The sequence below is a fragment of the Diabrotica virgifera genome, chromosome 3 (assembly GCF_917563875.1).
Source record: "Diabrotica virgifera virgifera chromosome 3, PGI_DIABVI_V3a".
NCBI classification, from domain to species: Eukaryota; Metazoa; Arthropoda; class Insecta; order Coleoptera; family Chrysomelidae; genus Diabrotica; species Diabrotica virgifera.
In genome coordinates, this window is record NC_065445.1 from 201,199,752 (window position 1) to 201,225,887 (window position 26,136).

At 33.3% G+C, this 26,136-nt stretch overlaps 1 protein-coding gene across 2 annotated transcripts in view; it reads left to right on the forward strand.

Moving 5' to 3' along the window:
- LOC126882301 (histone-lysine N-methyltransferase SETD1) overlaps positions 1-26,136 on the forward strand; it is a 167,903-nt gene that overhangs the window by 65,898 nt on the left and 75,869 nt on the right. For both annotated transcript variants that reach the window (XM_050647167.1, XM_050647168.1), the window contains exon 9: positions 11,889-12,222. In XM_050647167.1, the coding sequence (XP_050503124.1) occupies positions 11,889-12,222 (334 nt within the window). The remainder of the gene's footprint in view (positions 1-11,888; positions 12,223-26,136) is intronic.

Below are 26,136 nucleotides of genomic sequence, written 5' to 3' on the forward strand. Positions count from 1 at the left end.
GAAGTAAAAATACTCTGTTACGCAGACGATGCAATATTGATAGCAAAAGATGAAGATAGTCTGCAAAGATTAGTCCACAGATTTAACATAAGAGCAAAAGAATTCAATATGATAATTTCATCTCAGAAAACTAAAACAACAGTAATCAGTAAAGAACCAATCAGATGTAAAATAGAAATTGATGGTATCAGTATTGAATAAGTAATGGAAGTAAAATACCTTGGAATTACATTGTCAAGTTACGGAAACCTGGGCAAAGAAGTGAGAAATCAAGTACAAAAAGCAAATAGAGTGGCAGGATGCCTTAATAACACTATCTGGCGAAACCGACATATTAACACTGAGATGAAGTCAAGAATCTATAAAGCCAGTGTAAGACCAATAATGACATATGCATTAGAAACAAGACCATATACAGCCACAACACAAAAACTACTGGAAACGGCAGAGATGAGAGTACTGAGAAGAATAACAGGAAATACACTGAGAGATCGAAAGAGGAGTGAAGATATCAGAAGACAATGTAACGTACAGTGTATAAACGAATGGACACTGAATAGAAAAAAGAATGGAACAACCACATAACAAGAATGGGGGAGACAAGTGTGGTCAAAATAGCACGGGATAAATCACCAATCGGTAGAAGAAGTATCGGCCGACCGCGCAGAAGATGGAGTGACAACTTTCCATAGAGGTATCAATCCGCCAATGAACAAGCAGAATTGCTTATAAAGAGGAATAGGAAGAAGAAACTCTTTGAAATACTAGAATAGTTCACACAGTCCTCAAAACAATCAATTTCGCGAAGCTTTATGGATTCTTAAATAAATAAGTCCTAAGGATTTTATGATTCAATAGGTTTTGCGAATTTATTTGTTCTGTCTGAAGGCTCGGTCTAGCTTCTCAGTACACGAAATAATTCATTTATTTAATTAAAATCAAACAAATTAGAGAAACATGGAGAAGTATATAAAAAATATCAAATTTCCTAAATTTTGTGAGTGGCTCGTTTTCTTTGACGCACAGTGTAGTTACATTATTATATTTAAATATCAGTTTTATTATATAGTCAATTTTTATTTTTTTATTTTCAAGCAGCATTGAGACATGCATGTATAAGAGGTAAAATTGTTATTATAAAACGTTCCGTAGAATTATGACTTATTTATTTATTTTATGACATAACTAATTTTTCATATATAAAATTCAGACAGCACACTTTTAGTACAAGGCGATGTCGAGGGTCTGAATTAAGAGAACTGCTTCAGGAGCGTCCAGATTCAGAGTCCGGACTATATTTAGAGCGATCCATATTTTTAGAAGTATTAGAAACTAGGGAGAATGGTTTTAATATCCAGTAGAGCCTGCTGCTCGGGTTTCGCTTAGTTCCTCCAATCAGCTGATCATGATTCAAAACCCTGTAGATTGCTTCTTGTTTTTACTAGCGGCTTTCTTGACTTAATTTTCCGAAGTCTGTCATACCTTTATCGGTTTCATCATCATTATTGGTGCTATAGTCTTATTATTGGGCCAGTTAGTCCTAACAATTGCCAACCTTTGCCAGTTTGCTGCACCTATTTTTTTAGCATCTTCATCATTTTTCCTCCAAACTTCAAGTTTTTTTCCTAAATCTCCGTCTATTTCGCACTGGCTGTGACATGAGAATTCGTCTAGGAGGATTGTTCTGCTTCGATCTTTGCTAGATAATCCGTCTAGGTTAGTCTTCTTATTTTTATGAGAGATACCACGTCTTTACCACCAGATATCCGTTTATATATTTGTGATATATCTTGTAACGGGTAGTTCTTTTCGGACAACAGACTCAGTAAAACACAGCTTCAATTACAATAAAATATATATTCTGGTTTTTTACATACAAAATAAAATCAAAAAAATAATAAAATAAAACAATATTCTGGTCTTCGTTCCGCTCCCGAAGAAAGCTCCCTTGGCGGATGTCTGTACAAGAAAAACAAAATTGTATTTACTAGTACCAAAATGCAATAACAATGTTAGTATAATATAAGAAACAATCCCGCTATTCCTTAAATACGGAATCAAAATATTAATAACTAAACACAGACTCGCAATCACGCTATTCATACAACGACTCGACCCCCCGACTGGAGACTGGCGATCGGTTAATGCTCGATCACCATCGAAGCGATCCTTTAATACAGAATCGCTCCGACTCAATACGCCGCAGCCCAATTGGCTCGCTAACCCAGTACGTTAGTTAACCAGGAAATCTAGAGCTCGATGCGCTGCAAGACGGCATCCTGTTACTCGCACCACAAGTGAACAAGAATCATAACTAATACACTCACCGGCACAAAAAACCGCCACCCCAAAAAATGGGTCACTTTTAATGTCTTGTATTTCCTAAACGTGATGTCCGATTTAAGTAATTTTTTTAATATGTTATAGCCTTATTCTTTAACAATATCGCTGTAATAATATTGTTGCTAGACAGGTACATTGTCATTGTATACAGGGTGTACGAAACAAACTGTGTTTTTTTCTCAAACTTTGGAACACCCTGTGGAATGTTCTAGCTTTTATAAAATACTGAAATTAAAACCCAACTATAGTTTCAGATTTTCTTAACATTCTGTTTTTTGATTCATTCGCTTATGTTGGATAATAAAAAAGTTACGCACTTTAACAACTACATACCCCTGTTTTTCGTCAATATAGGGTGTTTTTAAATAAGTACGGCAAACTTTAAGGGGTAATTCTGCATGATAAAATAATGACATTTTGCTTTATAAACGTATGCCCGCAAATGCTTTGTTTCCGAGATAGGGCGTGTTGAAATTGTTCGTACAAACTGACGATTTATTTATTGCTCTAAAACGGTTTGTGATATGCCAATGAAATTTGGTAGATTTTAAGAGGTAGTTATTGCGCATTTTTTGACATACAATTAAGAATTTTATATTCACCATTGACGTGCATACGGGATATATCTAAAATGTTTATACCCGTATGCACGCCAATGGTGAATATAAAATTCTTAATTGTATGCCAAAAAATGCGCAATAACTACCTCTTAAAATCTACCAAATTTCATTTGCATATCACAAACCGTTTTAGAGCAATAAATAAATCGTCAGTTTGTAAGAACAATTACAACACCCCCTATCTCGGAAACGAAGCATTTACGGGCATATGTTTATAAAGCAAACTGTCATTATTTTATCATACAGAATTACCCCTTTAAGTTTGCCGTACTTATGTAAAAACACCCTGTATTGACGAAAAACAGGGGTAGTTGTTAAAGTGCCTAACTTTTTATTCTCCAACATTAGCGAATGAAACAAAAAACATAATGTTAAGAAAACCTGAGGCTATAGTTGGGTTTTAATTTCAGTATTTTATAAAAGCTAGAACATTCCACAGGGCGTTCCAAAGTTTGAGAAAAAAACACAGTTTGATTCGTACACCCTGTATACAATGACAATGTACCTGTCTAGCAACAATATTATTACAGCGATATTGATAAAGAATAAGGCTATAACATATTAAAAAATTACTTAAATCGGACATCAGGTTTAGGAAATATAAGACATTAAAAATTAACCATTTTTTTGGGTGGCGGTTTTTTGTGCCGGTGAGTGTATAAAGCTATTCAATAGCCACAAGCGCGATTATTGTATTGGTTAATTCAGATGACTTTGTCTACTTTCAAAGAGTTTCTATCCACTGTATGTTTAAACGTCCTAATATCACAAGGGATAGAAAAAAATGGTTTGAGTCTGTTTATTGTAGTTTCTTTTCTTACTCCAATATAATAACCCGATCAAAGAATAATCTTACCCAAAAAAAATAAAGGAAGGGATGAAAATTTGAAATGGGTACGTGAAATTGACTATTATTGTATAAGAAAAAGTTTACAATTCTATCCTTCTCGAGGTGAAAAAATATACATTCAAAATAAGTCCGGAATTGGATAAAATTACTAATTCTAAGCAACTTTTGTTCTATAGAGTTTTTTCACTAAGTCAATACTTTTCGAGTTATTTGCGAGTGAAAAAGTTTATTTAAAAAAAACATGATTTTGCAAAAACAAGTTTTTCGCAAATATTTCAAAAAGTATAGCAAGTTTGCTAATTTTTAGCAAAAATGTAACTTATAAAAAAGTAAAAAAAATGGTGTATGTATGTAGTCTGTAGACGCAGTAGAAGCAGAGTTTTAACTAATGAAAAGTAGGTTATTATTCATCAAATTCCAAATCGAATATTTCAACGTGAAATACCCAAAAAACGGAGCACTTTTCGAGGAAAACTCATTACAACTTTTTAACGTGTTTAAATAGAAGTTTATTTTTGTTTTTTAAAAAAACTTCTAACATTAAAAGTAAGTGAGTTACGCTCAAAATATTGTTGGCCCCTTTTATTTTTTGGTAAAAAGAATCGCAAGAATCACCCGCTAATTAGCATCCCAAATTAATCTTTACCGCATCACGTTGCTTTGCTTCTGTATTCTTTCTATGATCTGTAAGTTTGATCAGTTTAAAGTGCTTATTTTTGAAAAGGCTGTAGTTAAAATGGCACAAATGGAGTCACTAATCACGAGTATATGCAAATTTTGAACAGCCATAGCATAACCAATTTTTGTGTTAAGGTGATACAGTAGCGATCAACAGGTAGCCAAAACGCGTTCCAAGATTGCGGCTGTAATTTTGAATATTTTTTCGAGATATTTGGCACACGTATTCGTAATATAATAAAGAATGGCGGTACAGAGCCCAATTTGAAAAATATATTAATATGTGGAAATTACTCTGTAATTAAATACAATATTAAAAAAACGAGCCTGTACCGCCATTAAGAAGAACAAAAAAATACACTTCCTTCAAATAAACTTTTTTATCCGATGCCTAAATTTTGTGTCATTTTGGAACTACTAAATTTTTTTATTTCATTAGTAGTTCCAAAATGACACAAAATCTAGGCATCGGATAAAAAAGTTTATTTGAAGAAAGTGTATTTTTTTGTTCTTCTTAATGGCGGTACAGGCTCGTTTTTTTAATATTGTATTTAATTACAGAGTAATTTCCACATATAAATATATTTTTCAAATTGGGCTCTGTACCGCCATTCTTTATTATATTACGAATACGTGTGCCAAATATCTCAAAAAAATATTCAAATTTATAGCCGCAATCTTGGAACGCGTTTTGGCTACCTGTTGATCGCTACTGTTTCCTCTTAACAGGAAAACAAAAAAAAGAATGTGTCTGTACTTTGTACGCACGTAAGAAGTTATTCTTCTATAATATAATTTCAACGAAGTAAATATACTTAACAGGTTATTTGTATTTTATTTAAATATTAAACTAACTTTCTTATCTACCACTTTCAAAAATGTTTTATTAAAACAACCAAAAATAAAAAAAGTATGAATCGTCCAGGATTGGAACCCGAGACGATCTCTGATCCAACGCTCTACCAACTAGGCCACCGAGCTTCTTGTAAGTGACACGTAAGTTTCGGATATAATTACACAACACGGTGACAAATAGATCGAGTGTAAAAATGTTATACCTACATAATATTTTATTATCTTACTACAGAGGAACACAAATCCAAAAACACAAAAATTATAATAAATAATACATTTACTAAAAACACTAATATATTCTTTTAATGACTTATTTGCGCTGATACAGATACATACATACCTATCTTGAAAGATTAGCAACGAACTACATACTGTCTGTGTGCGCACGCGCGCAGATTTATGAAATTTTACTCTCAATCGCGCCTAAAGGAGAATAACTTCAAAAATTCAAAATATTCAGAAAAACAAAACGTACATTTTATTAATCTTTGAATTTTTGGTATTACTAATAATTTTTAAGTTATTTTGAAAAAAAAGATTCTTTTTTTCAAAATTAAAAAGAAAATTTTACTTTAAAACCAAATTTTTTCAAAAATGAGCACTTTGAACCAATGAAACTTATACAGGGTGTTTCATTGGGAAACGGAAATACTTTAATGGTGAATAGAGGTCACCGAGCCGGTTCTAGATATAGTACATTTTTTGCCCTACCGACTTTTATAACCGAGTTACAGGGTGTTTTATCGATTTTGCCCATTTCTTTATAAGCCATAACTTTAGAACCACCCTGTATATTTTTTGATATTTGGTACACATATGTCTCATTCAAAACCCAAACGACCGACATACTAACCATAAGAAAAATCCAGGTCCGGATTAACAAAAAATTAAAAAGTAATTGTGACCTTAAAACAACACCCTGTATATTGAAATTTTGAAAATCTGTTTGCATATTTGAAAAGAGCACAAAAAAGTAAGTTTAATGGTTCGCTTCAATTTTTCGGCCAGACAATTTTATGACTTTAATTTTGAAATTATATTGAATTTTTTAAGAACTTTGTCATTAAAAAGCAGATATTATTAACTTTTAGTTATAAATTATTAAAGCTAATGAATAAATACTCATTTTAAAAATAATCAATACTTATTTACCACATTGGAACGACCCATTTACTAATGACAAGAAAAATCCAGGTCCGGATTAAGAAAAAAATACAAAGTAATTGTGACCTTGAACCAACACCCTGTATATTGAAATTTTAAAAATTTGTCTGCGCATTTTAAAAGAGCATGAAAAACTGTGATTAAAGGCTTATTTTAATTTTTTCACCGTTGATTTAATTACATCAATTTTGAAATTACATATATGTATTGAAATTTTAAAGAACTCTGAGATTAAAAACCAGGTATTATTAACTTTTAATAATTTAATGTTAATGAATCAATACTTATTTTAAAAATACTTAATACTTTTTACTACGCTGGCTTCACGGATTCTCTGTATTTGTAGCTGTATGCACATCATTAAAAATTAGAATTGCGAGAATTGGGATATTTTAATGATTTAGTAAAGAATTTAAAAAACTGCTATACAGTTGAGTCCGCGAGTCTTTACCCGTGCGTCATTAATACCTGGCGAGATAAAACACATACTTTATATTTAGCATCATTCTCTTCCACGCATGCAATTAATGACAAACCAGCTGCCGCCTGTTATTAAGTAAAAACACATGTTATTTTTATGAACGATTTAGACTCAGTGCATTGAAAAGAGATAGATACTAAGAAAGACGATTGGGGATGTCTTCACATATTTTAAGTAAAATTTATGACGTTTTGGTTTGTTTACTTTTGTGGCTGTCAGTTTGTTGAATTTTTTTGCTGTTATTTTGTCGAATTTTTGCATTTTGAAGTTTTTTATAGTATACAAACAGTTGTTTTCACAACTAATTTTATATTGGAGTTAGAAATTTTGTAATAAGTTTATGATATTTTACGATAAATTTTGACAACGTACAAAGCTAACCTCATTGTTTATACAGTTAAATGCTTGTGTTTAAGATACCGCCAAAGTGGATAAAATAACAAAAAGAAAATATGTTATTGAATTCTTTTATAAATCGTTTATTTATTTATTAATCAATGATAATAAAATAATTTATTAAGCTACTTCAAATGTAGCTGTAATTATGCACCAAAATTTTAAAGCAAAACTTAAATTTGACATTCTATTTATTTGATAACGTCAAATTTTATACTATAACCCGTGATCGGAATAATATCCACTTGCCGTTGCGTTTAGTAAATTTCCGACTTATTTCGTATGCTTTAAATGATGACGCACGGGTAAAGACTCGCGGACTCAACTGTATCTAAGAAAACAAAAATTCGTTTCAACAGTTTAACATAAATTAAAAATATTTGAACTATAACAGTTGCTCAAAATGTCCGCCATTTTGTTCGATGCATTTCCTTGCTCGTTTTAAAATATTTCGAATCGATTTTCTAAGTACATTGGCATTGTTTTTCATTTTTCTGGTAGCTTCTTGTGATCTTGACAGAATTAATCAATATGATTTCAAAATTGCCGTAATTAAATTATCTGCGCAAAAATTTGACATGCACCTTTTAACGCAGTTTTTATGCTCTTTTAAAATACACAAACAAATTTCCAAAATTTCAATATACAGGGTGTTGTTTCAAGGTCACAATTACTTTATATTTTTTTCTTAATCCGGACCTGGATTTTTCTTGTCATTAGTAATTGGGTCGTTCCAATGTGGTAAATAAGTATTGATTATTTTAAAAATTAATATTTATTCATTAACTTTAAAAATTTATAACTAAAAGTTAATAATATCTGCTTTTTAATGTCAAAGTTCTTAAAAAATTCAATATAATTTCCAAATTAAAGTCATAAAATTGTCAAGTATATTCAAATGGGAAATAAGCCACAATTTTACCTAAAAATGATTTTATTAACGTTTCGACGCCCAAGTCGGGTGTCGTTGTCAAAATACAAAATAATACTAAATAAACAAAAATGTTGTTGCTTAGTAAAAAATTCTTCTAATAATTTATTTAATCTGACTCATTTATATCGGCAATTCAGACACGTATTATACATTTTAAAGTAGATGACTTTAAAATGATATTGCCAATATTGATGAGTTGCGTTCCTGGGACGACTTTACTAAAAGATAGTTCATTCGATTACATGAAATCAATCCCAACTCAAGAATATCCGCCACAAAAAATCATAGCATGTGATCTGTCTTTAAAAAGACAACCAAATGCAACGGTGGCACTGAAATTCTCGCGTTAGAGATTCCATAGTAAATCACGAGGGAAAACCAGGAAAAAAACCTCGTGATACTATCATAGAGTTCAGTGGAGAGATTCAAGTATAGTCCTAAAAGAAGCAGATAGTAAAAAGAGAAAAATCAAAGAAGCGGCTCTAATTATGCTAAATGAAACCAATTGTGTCGCAAATTCCTCGGTAGAATGCAGTAGGATGTGGTTACCCATATTAAAGGAGGAAGTCAATAGAAAGAAAATACCACAATTAGTAAATCAGTAACATATCGAGTTAGTACATATTTAGTATTTTAGTATTATTTAAAATTTAAAATATCAAGTCAGAATTTGGTATTAGTTTTTAAGAGTAAACTAAATGTAAACCCAAATACTTACGATGTCGGGATAGTATCACGAGGTTTTTTTCCTGGTTTTCCCTCGTGATTTACTATGGAATCTCTAACGCGAGAATTTCAGTGCCACCGTTGCATTTGGTTGTCGTTTTGACTTGGGCGTCGAAACGTTAATAAAATCATTTTTAGGTAAAATTTCTTATGGTTAGTATGTCGGTCGTTTGGGTTTTGAATGAGACAAATGTGTACCAAATATCAAAAAAATATACAGGGTGGTTCTAAAGTTATGGCTTAGGAAAGAAATGGGCAAAATCGATAAAACACCCTGTAACTCGGTTATAAAAGTCGGTAGGGCAAAAAATGTAGTATATCTAGAACCGGCTCGGTGACCTCTATTCACCATTAAAGTATTTCCGTTTCCCAATGAAACACCCTGTATATCGTATAAACAATACATAAGTAAAGTAACTTGTGCAGCTGTAACGATTAATTTCATTTGGAATGCTAATTAGGGAATGATTTTCGCGATTCTTTTTACCAAAAAATAAAAGGGACCAACAATATTTTGAGAGTAACTTAAGTTACTTTTAATGTTAGAAGTTAAAAAAAAAACAAAAATAAACGTGTTTTTAAACACTTTTAAAAAAGTTGTAATGAGCTTTCCCCGAAATGTGCTCTTTTTGGTAATTTCACGTTAATATATTCGATTTGGACTTTGACGAATAAGAACTACTTTTCATTAGCTACAACTCTGTTTCTACTTGGTCTACAAACTTCATACATACATTATTTTTGTCACTTTTTTATTAGCTATATCTTTGCTATGAATATTTTTTTGATAAAATTTACTTTTTGAGTTATTTGCGAAAAACCGTCCAAAAACATGGTTTTTTTGATGAAAAATGAACATATTTACTCGCAAATAACTCAAAAAGTATTAACTTAGTGAAAAAACTCTATAGAACAAAAGTTACTTAGAATTAATTATTTTAACCAATTCCGGGCTTATTTTAAATGTATATTTTTTCACCCTCGAGAAGGAGGTACCTATTTCCCCATTTTTTCTAAAATGGAGGGGATGTAGATGTGTAATTTTTTCTTAAAAGGATTGGTAAAGAATGAGCCATATATTAACCTTAGATTCCTGAGGTTAAAATAGGTCGATTTAAGCTAACCTTAGTACAAAAGTTGATAATAACCGAAATACAGGGTGTCAAAGTTAAACTTTTATTTTTTTTATTTTTGAATATTTCCTGACAGGCATGGGACAACAACACGAAATCTGATAAGTGATGCTGGTACTGTACACCCTATAAAATTATGTTAAACAAACGTTTCTGGCTACTACCAGAGGCGTGCGACGGGGGAACGTGAATGGTTGACCCTTCCCAAATTCTAGGCCACGGGCGGAATTGCTATTTTAGTGCAATTTTTTGATTTTCCAATACTTGCTTTGCAAATAACATACTCTTCATTCGTAACGATAAAGCCATTAGTTTTCGAGATATCTGAAGCTAAAAACGAAGGAGCATAATACATTAATCAAAATAAGTGTGCCTTTTCATTTTTAACTTCAAATATCTCGAAAACTAATGACTTTATGGTTGCGAATGAAGAGTATATTATTTGCATATAAAGTATTGGAGAATCTAAAAATTATGCTAACATAGCAGCTTCATCAGTGGTGTAGAATTTAGGAAGGATCAACCCTTCACTTTCCCACGTCGTACGCCTCTGGTAGTAGCCAGAAACGATTATTTAACATAATTTATTAGGGTGTACAGTGCCTACACTTTCTGCCAAGTATGACACGGATATGTGAAATTATTTTAAAGTATTCTTTTTTTAAATAATTTATTCTTTATTTAAAACTTTAATAACTATGTGTGCCAGTACTATAAAACTATTTGACATATCCTTATGATACTTGGCAGAAAGTGTAGGTACTGTACACCCTACTAAATTATGTTAAATAATCGTTTCTGGTTAATACCAGAGGCGTACGACAGGGGAAAGTGAATGGTTGACCCTGCCCAAATTCTACGCCAATGATGAAACTGCTATTTTAGCATAATTTTTAGATTCTCGAAAACTTTTTATGCAAATAATATACTCTTCATTCGTAACGATAAAGTCATTAGTTTTCGAGATATTTGGAGTTAAAAATGAAAAGGCACACTTATTTTGATTAATGTATTAGGCTCCTTCATTTTTAGCTTCAAATATCTTGAAAACTAATTTCTTTATCGTACCGAATGAAGAGTATGTTATTTACATAGAAAGTATTGAAGAATCAAAAAATTGCAGTAAAATAGAAATTCCGCCAGTGGCGTAGAATTTGGGAAGGGTCAACCATTCACGTTCCCCCGTCGTACGTCTCTGGTAGTAGCCAGAAACGTTTGTTTAACATAATTTAGTAGGGTGTACAATACCAGCACCACTTACCAAATTTCTTGTTGTTGTCTCATGCCTGTCAGGAAATATTCAAAAATAAATAAAATAAAAGTTTAACTTTTGTACTAAGGTAAGTTGCTTAAATCGACCTATTTTACCCTCAGGAATCTAAGGTTAAGCTATGGCCCATTCTTTAACACACTGTATAATAATAGATACTTTCAACTACGTATCCGCAAATTTTCATTCTTTCTTTATTTTTTTGAGGTTTTCGTATAGTTTTCTGTTCTTTGATCGGGCTATAACGAAAACATCTGTCTAGTAGAATTTGTTTGTAATTTTGTACTCTTCTAGTATGCATTCACATCTATTCTTTATTTTACTTTATATTAGACTATTTAGTATTATAGAGATACACAAAAATAACTTTTATATATTTTTATTTTACAAGATTAGTTATATTTTAATTCTTTATATAAATTGTATTCCCCGTTTAAGGTTATCCAGCGGCGCACTTTGCACCTTCATTTCCGACACATTTCCCTCCGCCGCCGCCAGCGTACGGACAACCGGACTGGCGAGCTTATCCGTTCGGCGCACACCAGATGTATCTGCCGCCATTGCATTTTTCCCAGTTACCTCCTCTACATCCAGCTCAGTTCAATCCGTATCAACTGCCTCCCAAGAAGCCAGAAAACACCAAAGATGATCCCCACGCATCTACTATTAATACGGTGATACAACAAGTTACGCAGGAACTGAAAAACATCTTGAAGAGAGATTTCAATAAGAAGATGGTGGAGTCTACTGCTTTCAACAGATTTGAAGTTTGGTGAGTAAACAATTGAGTTTAAGTAAATTAAAGACAGCTTATGTTTCATCTAGGTTCAGAGATGGTCAATCATCCCCTTACGTACGTTTCACTCTCTCCAGGGATCTTCAAAGGGACTGTCCTTGGTCATATTATTATGACCACCTATGAATTTTTATAAAAATCAACTATTGCACTAAGTACATTTTCTCTGAAAATTATTTTTAAATATAATTTTGTTTTATAATGTTAATGTAATACATTAATTATAACGTATTTGTTCCGTTGGTGGTTAACGGAATCAATTAACTTAAATTAAAATAAGTGTAAAAACAACAACTTGTCAATAATATATTTATTTGTGTCGGTAAAATAGCGTGAATATTTCTCGAAAGAGGGTTTGTTATTCTTTGCGAGTGTGATGGTGTGTCAGCGCCGGGTGCCCGCTGGGACTGTACTGAAAAAAAAAACACATGTCTGTGGTTTTACGTTGAAGACTAATTTATCGACATAAAGAGGCTGACCCTTTTATCTGATGTTTTAAAAACTGAAAACATTTCTGTCAAGAAGCGTCCTCGAATGCATTCAAAAAGTGATTCATTGTCATAATGTCTGATAAGGTAACTATTTAATGGGGAATTTTTAAACTGAGACTGAACAGGCCATTACCATCTGGTTTCGTATAGAAAGAATTGTGAATAAATGACCCATATTATTTTCGTTTATAAAAGAAAGTTAATATTTAAAATTAGCTATTAAAAAAATAATAAATGAAGCGTGTCGCTATATATTTAATAATAAACAGCAATAAAATATTTGAAGATATTACATATTTATATATTTTTTAATGTTTTGTTGAATTCCTGACCTTAATCACATAGAAAATATTTTAGAGCTTTTAAAACCAAAAATTTCCAGTTAAAAGGTCCCAAACAAAATTGTTTTGATTGAAGAACTAATATATCATTTTGAACCACAATGACAAATTGAAGCAAACTGAATTTAACTGCATTCAGAGTGTGCCAAGATGGGTACTAGTGGTAATTAAAGTTAAAGGGGCTCAACAAAATATTAAAAAATATATAAATGTGGCATATTTCCCATGTTTGATTGCTAGCGGATAGGAACTCCTTTGGATAGTCCTACCAGAGAAAATGAATCAATCCCTGCCCTCCGTAGATTCCAGGGGTTTCCTGACCCGGGAAACTAGTACCTGTTTAGGGTCCCTTGTCCAGGGTTACGGCTGAAGTCCACAACGGCAGCCATGGCGGAGAACAACACCTTCGGTACGGTATGGATGGCGGACGTGGCAACCCCTTGATTTTAGGGTTTGTATGGAATCAAAACAGCGCAGCGTCTGACTCGGAATGAGCGGCTGACAACAGCGTCTGACCCAGAATGGGCGGCTGAATTAAAACTCGCCAAGCCGCCTGACAAGCGTGGCGTTTTAATTTCAAAAAACCCTCTTCAAAGAAAATCATGTCGAATCACAAAACAAACGGAATATTACCCCAGGTGGGTAGAGATAACAACTCACAGTCCCACACCGACAAACCGGTCCGCCTCAAGGATTCTGGGGGAGGCAAACATTCGACTAAACTAAACGTAGGTACATATAACATCAGATCCATGAATGAAGACACCAAACTCCACGAATTAGAAGAAGAACTAACTCATATACAATGGGATGTCATCCGTCTGTCAGAGATAAGAAGAAAAGGAGAACAAAAAATACTATTAAACTCGGGAAACATGCTGTACTACAAAGGTAATGAAGATAACACCAACAACGGAGTTGGTTTTATAATAAACAAGAGAATCGTTAGATACATACAATCCACCAAGGGTATATCAGACAGAGTAGCCTACATTATGCTTAAATTAAAAAGAACGTCGTTGAAAATTATACAGGTATACGCACCAACAAGCACATATAAAGATGAAGATATTGAAAACTTCTACGAAGAAATAACACTCGCTGAGGAAGAAAAGAAAACTAAATTGACGCTAATAATTGGAGACTTCAATGCCAAATTAGGGGGAAGAAAGGAGGAAGACCAACACAGAATAGGACAATATGGATACGGCGAAAGAAATAATAGAGGACATACATTAATGAACTACTTGAAGGAAAGACAGCTTTTTGCTATGAACTCGTTTTTTAACAAAAAATCGCAAAGAAAATGGACATGGATAAGTCCCAACGGCAATACTAAAAACGAAATAGATTACATCCTTACAACACAAAAAGCCATCATCAAAGATGTTACAGTACTGAATCGTTTCTCAACCGGTAGTGATCATAGACTTGTCAGAGCCAAACTCAGCATTAATAGCCAATTCGAAACAAAAAAGAAAATGAAAAATAGATCGAAACTAGATATGGGAAAACTTAAGACAGCAAAAGAGGAATATAAACAAAAAATAAGGGAAAGTATACCGGCCACTAGAGATTTGGAAAACAAAAATATCGATGAAATAAATCAGCTATTAACCGATACATTAGCAAAGGCGGGAAAAAAGGTAGCACAAACAAGAATAAAAAAGGAAAACTGTATATCCCAGGAAACAAAAAACCTCATGAGCAAAAGAAAAACATTAATAGAACAAGATAAGAGAAAGACAGTAGATTACAAAGAGGTAAACAAAGGTATCAGAAAAAACATCAAGGAAAGTCAAAGGAGAGTACAGGAAGAAAAAATAGAAAAAACCATTGAACAAAATAAAAATATGAAGTGCTTAAAACCACAGCTTGGAAGCATACCGATTAATAGTATAAAGAACAAAGAAGGCATAGAAACCAATAATATAGAAGAAATTATACAAATAACACAAGAATATTATAAAAACCTCTACAATACAAAACAGAAACCAACACAAGAAATCCTTAAGCAATTACAAATAAAAATAAAAAATGTCAATTCCGACTTACAACCAGAAATCAGTAAGAATGAGATAAAAAGAGCACTCAAGGAGATGAAGAATAATAAATTGCCAGGAAAAGACGGGATAACTGTAGAAATGCTAAAAAATGGTGGGAAAACAACTAAAGAAGTTTTGTACACACTTATGAATAAAATATTAATGACAAAACAAATACCCAACACTTGGAACGAAGCAGTAACATTGTTACTATTTAAGAAAGGAGATAAAAAGGATCTAAAGAATTACAGACCCATAACTTTACTAAATGTGATGTACAAACTATTAACCAAGATATTAACAAACAAATTAACAACTAAATTAGATGGTTACCAGGCAAGAGAACAAGCCGGATTTAGAAAGAGTGGAACACTGGACAGTAAAGAATTCCCTACAAAACAGCAGAATAGACTACAGATATACCGACTTAATTACAAATATATATAATAAGGCAACAACAACTATTAAGCTAATGAAACAAACGGAGCCTATTAAAATAAACCGAGGAGTAAGACAAGGAGATACCATCTCGCCCAAGCTATTCAACCAAGCGCTAGAAGATGTGTTCAAACAACTGCACTGGGATGGTTTGGGTATAAACATAAACGGACAATATCTGAATCACTTACGATATGCTGATGATATTGTATTAATAGCAGAAAGAAGTGAAGAATTACAAAGAATGATGGAAGAACTAGATAGAGAATCGACAAAGATAGGACTGAAGACGAATTACAGTAAAACAAAAACCATGACCAATCAACAAGAAGAACTAGTAATTACAGTGGCACAAACAAGAATAGAACAAGTAAAAGAGTATATGTATCTAGGACAAATCACTAGATTAAATAAAAAAAATCAGACCGAAGAAATAAAGAGAAGAATAAGATTGGCCTGGGCATCATTCGGAAAACTGTCTTATATTCTAAAGAACAGAAAATACCCGCAATACCTAAAAACAAAAGTCTTCAATCAATCTATACTCCCTGTTTTAATATATGGCTCTCAGACATGGACGTTTACAAAAGAGAATATGGAAAAAATAGCAAAGACAGAAAGAGCCACGGAAAGACAAATGCTGAACATTAAATTATCAGACAGGAAAAGAAACGAATGGATCCGTAACAAAACAAAAGTGAAAGACGTATCTACCCAAGTAGCAAAGCTTAAATGGAAGTTCGCCGGACTTCTGCTACGGCAGAAGGATGAAAGATGGACTAAGATGATTATACATTGGAGACCATGGAACCACAAACGAAAAAGGGGAAGGCCACAGATGCGATGGTCAGATGACCTGAAGAAACACACTGGGTCAAAATGGATGCAAATTGACCAAGATAGAGAGGCATGGAAGAAAGAAGAGGAGGCCTATATCCAAGGATGGATGTTTAGGGCTGATTAGATTGATTGCTGTATATAATATATTTAACCATAAACAGCAATACAACAGTTGAAAATATCACATATTTATATATTTTTAAATTTGGTTGAGCCCCCTTTAACTTTGATTACCGCTAGTACCCCTCTTGGTATACTTTGAATGCAGTTAAATTCACTTTGCTCCAATTTGCCATTGTGGTTCCAACGATTAATAGTTCTTTAATTAAAACAAGTTTCTTACTGACCTTTTCACTGGAACTTTCTCGTTTTAAATGCTTCCAAATATTTTCTAGCGGATTAAAGTCAGGAATTCAATGAAATATTAAAAAATATATAGATATGTAAAATTTTCAATATTTTATTGCTGTTTATTATTAAATATAATATAGTTAATGTATGACATTAACATTACATAACAAAATTAAATTTAAAAATAATTTTTAAACAAAATATACTTAGTGAAATAGTTGATTTTTATAATAATTTGTAGGTGGTCATAATACTATGGCCAGGGTCTGTATATTATGATCTGCTCATTTTCTCAGTTTACTCATATTTTGAGTACACGGAACCAACTTTCGTTGGAATTTTCACCTAGACGAATACACGGAATGTGACTGCATATTGTAGAGTCCCTTTCGTCTCCTTTATTCATCGTCTGTTTGCCTTGTAAATTATGAAAGGCAGAGATTAAGGTTGTACCCAGAAATTGGTTCCACGGTAGAAGTCTTCAGATTTTCGGATTTGGGACTTCGCATCTCGTTAACTTTAAGTCGTGAAAAAATGTTGTGTTTGTATATGAACAGGACTTAGATTAGATATATTTATAGGTCTGGATCCCGCGTATGAAAAAAAAAGTTGATTAATAGCAAGCTGAAAATTTGTTAATAGCTTAAGGGTGTCTAGTCGGATAAACTTTGATGTATGGGAACACTGAAACAGGGGCAGTTTTAATTGTGGAACAGGTTAAAAATTTGGAACGGTCACACCACGAAAACGGCACATTTATTTTGTCCGACAGAACAGACTTAAACTCTCCGAACAGAGATTAAACTCTCATGCAAAAATCAGACTGCTATTTATCACCTGTCATAATTCTTGTCATTTGACATATTCTACATGTTCCACTCATTAAAACGCCCATCTGGTGATAAATAGCAGTCTGATTTTTGCATGAGAGTTTAATCTCTGTTCGGAGAGTTTAAGTCTGTTCTGTCGGACAAAATACATGTGCCGTTTTCGTGGTGTGACCGTTCCAAATTTTTAACCTGTTCCACAATTAAAACTGCCCCTGTTTCAGTGTTCCCATATATCAAAGTTTATCCGACTAGACACCGTTAAGCTATTAACAAATTTTCAGCTTGCTATTAATCAACTTTTTTTTCATACGCGGGATCCAGACCTATTAGATTATGTGAGGTCGTTAAAAGCTATGGAGCCTCTCCGCACTTCGACCTATAGGGATCTTTTCTGCATACCTTAATCTAGTTAAACTCTGGGATGCCAATACTTCTAAAATGAAGTTGATTAGCATCCTAGATGACTTGTTTCCTATGTCAGAGGTAGTGATGTTGATTATAGTTACTTTCGAGTAATCGGTACAATTCGTTACTTTTGTTTAAAGTAATCATTTTTACAGTATTCGCTACTTTGATTACTTTTGTATTTGAGTACCGGTAATCATATGGAGAATCGCATTTCTCAGTACATATTTTGTATTAGTAGGATATTTTGATTACTATGATTACTTTTGTATTTGAGTACCGGTAATCATATCGAGAATTGCATTTCTCAGTATTTCATATAAGATCCGATAAACGACTTTCACCGATATATTTAATGGATATAAATTAAATATTATATGATATGTAATCTATTATGTTAAAAATTATTAAAAACAAATAGTCCTGTCGCCAGGGGGGTACAACGGCCTCCTTAATTCAGATGGAGTTACCCAAGTTTTTTTTATTTATTTTGACCCGTAGAATACGAATTTTTTGGGTAACAGTTGATCCGGATGTCGATAACATTGTTATAGACAAAGAACTTGAGGAATTACATAACAGTGATTTCTCGCAAAACAAAACATCTTTTTGTATTTTTTGGGTCATTGTAGGCAAAAAATGCTCTGACAAGTTTTTTCGTAGGATGCATAGTTTTCGAGATAACCGCGGTTGAACTTTCAAAAAATCGAAAAATTGCAATTTTTGAACCCGAATAACTTTTGATTAAAAAATAAAGTAGCAATTCTGCTTACCGCATTTGAAAGTTCAAGTCAAATTCTATCGGTTTTGATTATTTGCATTGCTAAAAATTTTTTATTTTATTGCTAAACAAAGCTATAAACACCTAGTGCATGAGTGATGTTTTCAATGATTTCTCATTTAAAATCTAACTAGTAGGTAGAGTAGCTACAAGTGCAAGCGAGGCAATTTCTACGTAGCATGCGTTAAAACGCATGTATTAGGCACGGGAAACACTATGTGTTTATAGCTTGGTTCAGCAGTAAAAAAATTAATTTTTAGCAATGCAAATAATCAAAACCGATATAATTTGACTTAAACTTTCAAATGCGGTAAGCAGAATTGCTACTTTATTTTTTAATCAAAAGTTATTCGGGTTCAAAAATTGCCATTTTTCGATTTTTTGAAAGTTCAACCGCGGTTATCTCGAAAACTATGCATTCTACGAAAAAACTTGTAGGAAGATTTTTTGCTTAAAATGATCCAAAAAATGCAAAAATATGTTTTGTTTTGCGAGAAATCGCTGTTATGTAATTCCTCAAGTTCTTTGTCTATAACAATCTTATCGACATCCGGATCAACTGTTACCCAAAAAATTCGTATTCTACGGGTCAAAATATATAAAAAAAACTTGGGTAAGTCCATCTGAATTAAGGAGGCCGTTGTACCCCCCTGGCGACAGGACTAACTAAAAGGGTGTCCGACATAATTTTGTCCAGACTAATTAATAATTAAAAATGATTTTTTTTTTATAAATTCTACTAATTTTTTGGCCCATAACAGATATTATTTTAGATTTTTGGATCATAACAATAAAATACACATAGACCAAGGCATTTAGGAAAAAATAAATGATTTTTACGGAAATAGGAAACAGGAAAAGCTTTCATCCAAAAAACATTCATCCATGATTAAATCGAAGAGCATAGGACTCAATGAGTCTCCCTGTCTTATTCCGCTGCCTATATCTATAGAATATGTAAGTTGTCCATCTATTCTGACTCTGACTTCCATTTTGTTGTTATGGCAGATTTTTTCAATAGTTTTTATGATATCTAAGGGAAATTCTCTATTATACAGAAGATGGATTATATCTGTGAGTCTTAACTCTACTCTGTCAAATGCTTTCTTCAAGTCAATCAGACATAGAAATGCTGGTCTATTATACTCTAGTGATTTCTAAGTAATTTGCTGTATGACGAATATTGCATCGTTACACGATCTTCCAGTACGAAAACCCTGTTGTCCATCTGCTAAACTTATCCTCTGATTAATTAGGTCTTGTAAAAATTTAGTTGTAAGTTTTAGGGTAGTATTTAACAAGTTGATACCTCTGTAGTTTTCTGGCTGCTTTTATCCCCTTTTTGAATAGTAGAATTAATTCGTTTGTTCTCCATTCTTCCGGTATTTTATTGTGTTTTATGATTTTGTTAGTTAATGTTGTTAATTGTTCTGTCATTGCTGTTCCACAATATAAGTAATCTCGAGTAATCTGTTTGCATCAAGTAAGTGCCAAAAGCAAACCCTCGAAACTCTAGATGACGTACCTTAGCAGTAACCCTGGGCACCCAGATGCTTCGGAGATCGGTTCTGATTGCATATTCGTGTTCACTGACCCCAAATACTATCTGGCCCTTAATATACTGATTTTAACATGTTTATGCATTTTTCGATGCGTTTTATACACTTTAAAATGTAATAATGAATTTCCACCCATTTTTCTATTGTAGACTTTTTTCCAGACGTCATCCTAATCCTAAATACAATGCAAAAAGTTGCAAGTCTCTAGGTACCTACTATATTTAAAAATAGATTTATTTATGTGTTTTTAGTGTTAAATGTCCTGATCTAATAAAAACAATGCCACACCTACATGTAAAATTAAAGTTGATGATCACAGTCTAGGAAATATTATCATTTCTACATTTTTTTAGGTCAATCTAAGCTAAGTATTTTTTTTTTCTAGTGTGTATTTATTATTAAAATCTAATGTGTTGCATTTTTATTTTCAAAGGAACAAACATCTGTGAATTATCTACCTCGACAAATCGTATTTTATCGTATAGACATCTGTTTCTCGGTGCATGCTTTGTTAAATGACGTACGTCCCTCTGTTTCATCTACTTCTCAGCGCCCTGTAATTCTGTAAAACTCTTCATAGCCTTTGCCCTTCATAGATAAAATTTTAGTTAACTGTACTGATACCGAACACTCGTGGAATAACGGTCCGATTCCGATATCAACCGATTGTAGATACAATACTCAAAAGGTACTCGCTATGATACGAAGTAACGAAGTAATCAGAGTAATCAAAGTAACGATTTGCCTCTCTGTATAGTAATCGTTACTGTCGGTATTCGTAAGTAACGATTACTTTGTAACGAATAGTTACTTTTTCAACATCACTAGTCAGAGGGCGATAGATTAACCTCTTCCAGGAATTTTAGTCGTTCGCAGAACAGTGCTACGCAATTGCATAGAATGTGCTCTCTCGTTTCTTTTTCGTTGTCACAGAAACGACAGTTCTCACTATCTGATTTGCCCATTTTTTTTAGATGATATCTCAGAGAGCAATGACCCGTGAGAAGGCCAGTGACCATTTTAGATGTTTTTTACTCACGTCTAGAAGGCGGTTTGTTGCAGTTGGCGACACTTTTATGAGCATTTTTGCTTGCCTTTGTCCTGGTGTGTTAGACCAGTATATACTTGTAGTTGATTGTTCTCAGGTCCGGAGTTCCTCTCTGAGGTGGCTTTTTGGTAGTCCACAGAAGGGTTCTGGACCTTGGAATGGGGCATTGGCTCCTTCTTTTGTGAAGCTATCAGCTTCCTCATTTCCTGCAATTCCCTTGTGACCTGGCACCCACATCAAAGTTACTTTGTTGCGTTCCGTCAGCTTCTTAAGGGATTGTTTATAGTCCCAAACCAACTTTGACTCACAAGTAAATGACTTTAGAGCCTTTAAGGCAGCTTTACTGTCTGATAAAATGAAGACTTTTGCCCTACGAGTGTCTCGGTTGAGACACTCGCTATTATAACGGCTTAAATAGTTTATATCAATATAATTTTATGATTCATGCATTTACAAGATCCTGTTTTTTACGAAATCTCTGCTTTATAACACATCGCTATTATTTTGTTTACACACTTTATTATTTTCTATAATCAAGTGTGTATTCGAAGAATAGTAGTTTATTCGATGAATTATTATTCGACCAATAAAACTGACACATCTACGTTTCAGCAACGTCAAATAAGACTTTATTTATTTACCAAATAAATATTTATTCTTCGAGTAAATTGACAAGTTAACCTCGTTTTAAATATCTATAACAAAGAAAATTCGTCAGTTTAACTTTACATTATTAAAATTGTATTGAAACATAATAAAGATATAATTGACCAATAAATTTTATTCGACCAATAACTATTCACCGATTTATTTGTTCTTCAAATCGTGTCACCTGACGTTCCGTTTTTGTTCAGTATTGTTTGACATTTCATCATGGAAAGACTCAGCCCGGCACAGCGTCTAGAAATTATTCAGCTGTATTACGAAAACAGGCGTTCTACGAAGAATGTATTTGGGGTGCTTAGAGCAACTTATGATCCACACAACCGGTCTACCGAACGCACAATTCGCTGTACCATCAATAAGTTTGAAACCCAGTTTTCATTATTGGATAACCACACACATTCAGCACATAATGAAAAAAATATAGCGGCGGTAGCGAATAGTGTACGCGAAAATAATGAAGAATCGATTCTGCGCCGTTCTCAACAGCTTGGCTTGTCGTATGCAACAACTTGGAGTATTTTACGTATAGATCTTGGTTTTTTTTATTTCAATTAACGTGTCTTGGCTGCTGCGGCCATTGACACAAGGGACATTACAATAACACTAAGTAATTAAGTTAAATTTACAGTAGGTGGTATACTTTACAAAGTTTAAGGAACTCTATCACATTACACAATTTGTTTTTTAGAGTTTAAAATAGTACACAAATTTCCGTGGATGCCATATTTGGTCCGTCCTGCTGCGTAGTGGTTGCACTCCACAAGTAAGTGCAGTACACTTAGTCGAGTGTTGCAGTGTTGGCAGTTTGGAGGTTCTTCGGGAACCATCAAGTATCCATGGGTTAGGCGGGTGTGCCCAATTCTGAGCCTTCTGATGATTGTCTTCAGTTTCCTTTCAATTTTAATTTGGTAGTGCACTTGCTCCACTGATTTTGCCACATTGAGGTAGATAATTTTTTGATTTCAATTGTTGTCTTGAACAACTGGATATTTTCATCTGTAAGATCAGAGCGACGTGCTTCCTTTGCTGCGTGGTCAGCATTCTCGTTTCCTTTGATACCAACATGTGACGGATTCCATATAATCGAAACTGAAGTATATGATTTAGCAAGTGCTGTACATTTTTCATGGATTTTAATACCGATTGGATTTGTTGTATAAATTTTTCTAATTGAATGTATGGATGATAATGAGTCTGTGCAGATTGCTAAATTTTTGGTACTCTGCATGTGAACCTCTAGAGTTTTGAGTATAGCGTAGAGTTCAGATGTGAAAATACTAGTCATCTTGGGTAGTCTACACATGGCTAGTGTATTATTTGTGGAAGTAACAGCACATCCTACACTTTCTTCATCTTTAGATGCATCTGTGAACATTATGTTATCAAACTTGCCTCTATTAATTATATCGTTAAAAGTTTGTCTCATGAGTATCGTGGAGGTTTCCATTTTCTTATATCTGCACAAATTTACGTTAAAGGCACGTAATATTTTTAGCCAAGGTGGAGTATTGGGCTGAATAATGGGGGTGGTGAGATTAAGGTCAATATTTTCTAAAAGAGTGGCAATAGGAACTGTAGAGATGAATTGGAACTAGCTGAACTGTGTGTTCCCGTTAACTAAATATTTTTAATGAGTTGGCAAGATATATTATTAGGATTTGCAGAGACCTTGGCAAAATAGAAGTTTAATAGACGTTGTCTTCTAATATTTAAAGGGGGTTCACACGATTCGACATATACACTTTTTGTAGGACTAGACCTAAAGGCTCCGAGGCATATTCTTAATGAAGTGTTTTGAATTGTATCTAGTGATTTTAAATAAGTTTTAGGGGCAGTCATATATAATAGTGGTGTAACGAATGTCGTTTTTTGAACATTCGCGAATACGAATGCGAATGCGAATATCTAATAACGACATTCGCGAATGCGGATGCGAATGCGAATGTTCAGTTTTTTTAATTTGTTTCTATTTTTGAACTGTTTTCTACATTTATAATGAGAAGTTAATTGATATTTAGTGTAAATCAATCTAAATATTAAGCTTTATTACATTATACCAAATAATAAAACAACTGAAAATCTGGTTATACAAGGTTAAGTTATCTTTTTTTTTAATAAAAAAAAGATGAGAAGGCGAATAGATTTTGATTTTATTAATCTAACGTTATTTTCAAATTATTTTTTTTCTTATATTCATATTCGCAAAACATTCGCACAAATTTTGCGAATGCGAACGCGAATGCGAATGTGCAAATACATGCGGATATTCGCGAATGCGAATGCGAATACGAATATTCGTTACATCACTAATATATAATATAGATCCATAGTTTAACTTAGATCTTATTAGGGCTCTGTATACTCTTAACAGTATTTCTTCTTCGGCTCCCCATTGGCGATTGACTAATGATTTTAAAAGATTTATACTTTTTGCAGCATTGGCTTTGGTTTTTTCTATATGCCTCTTCCATGTTAATTTTTTGTCAAAAATTACCCCTAGAAATTTGTGGTTTTCAACTACTTGTAGTGGATGCCCTTTTAATGTTATGTGTGGAAGAGTTTGCTTATATTTTTTGCTAAAGTTAATTACTTTAGTCTTTGTTGGTGAGAAGCTAAAACCAATTTTGTTAGACCAGTGGCATATGTTATCAATGGTATTTTGCAAAAGTGTACTAATGGAGCTTGTTACTTTACCCGAACAGTAAATGACTAGATCATCCGCATATATATTATGTTTGACAGGGGCTTGTATTAAGGAACTGACATCGTTAAGAAGCAGTAAAAATAAGGTTGTGCTAAGGACTGATCCCTGAGGTACTCCTGTCTCCAGGATATATGAGGGAGACATTTTACCATTAGCAGAGACTTTGAAACTTCTGTTAGTTAAAAAATTCTCAACAAACAGATATATGAAATGAGTAAAAATAAATTTCGACCAAGAGTCAGTAATCTGTTAACCGAGATACAATAGTACCAAGCGGCGCCGCTAGGAGAACACTCCAACAATGAGTCTCAGATTACTTTAACGAAACGTGGTCATTTTGTACTCTAAACCGAGTAAGGTATGAAAAAGAAAAGAAAATAATCGTTTTCGTTTTGATTCAATTCGAGTCTCTTGCCATACTCTGACACCGTGTTTCGGGGTCTACCCCTTTTCAAAGAGGCTATGCAAGTAGACTGAATTGAATCATAACGAAACGAAGAAGAACTGCATATATTAAAATATTTGCAGCAGAGTGTGGTTAGACTGTCCTCTAACGGGGAATGACGAAATGAGTAAAAATAAATTTCGACCACGAGTCAGTATTCTGTTGACCGAGATACAATAGTACCAAGCGGCGCCGCTAGGAGAACACTCCAACAATGCGTCTCAGATTACTTTAACGAAACGTGGTCATTTTGTACTCTAAACCGAGTAAGGTATGAAAAAGAAAAGAAAATAATCGTTTTCGTTTTGATTTAATTATTTTTACTTATTTCGTCATTCCCCGTTAGAGGACAGTCTAACCACACTCTGCTGCAAATATTTTAATATATGCAGTTCTTCTTCGTTTCGTTATGATTCAATTCAGTCTACTTGCATAGCCTCTTTGAAAAGGGGTAGACCCCGAAACACGGTGTCAGAGGATGGCAAGAGACTCGAATTGAATCAAAACGAAAACGATTATTTTCTTTTCTTTTTCATACCTTACTCGGTTTACGAGTACAAAATGACCACGTTTCGTTAAAGTAATCTGAGACGCATTGTTGGAGTGTTCTCCTAGCGGCGCCGCTTGGTACTATTGTATCTCGGTTAACAGATTACTGACTCTTGGTCGAAATTTATTTTTACTCATTTCGTCATTCCGCGTTAGAGGACAGTCTAACCACACTCTGTTGCAAATATTTTAATATATGCAGTTCTTCTTCGTTTCGATATGATTCAATTCAGTCTACTTGCATAGCCTCTTTGAAAAGGGGTAGACCCCGAAACACGGTGTCAGAGGATGGCAAGAGACTCGAATTGAATCAAAACGAAAACTATTATTTTCTTTTCTTGAACAGATATATGTTTCCAGATAAATTAGACTCTTGCAGTTTTTCTAGAATTGCCGG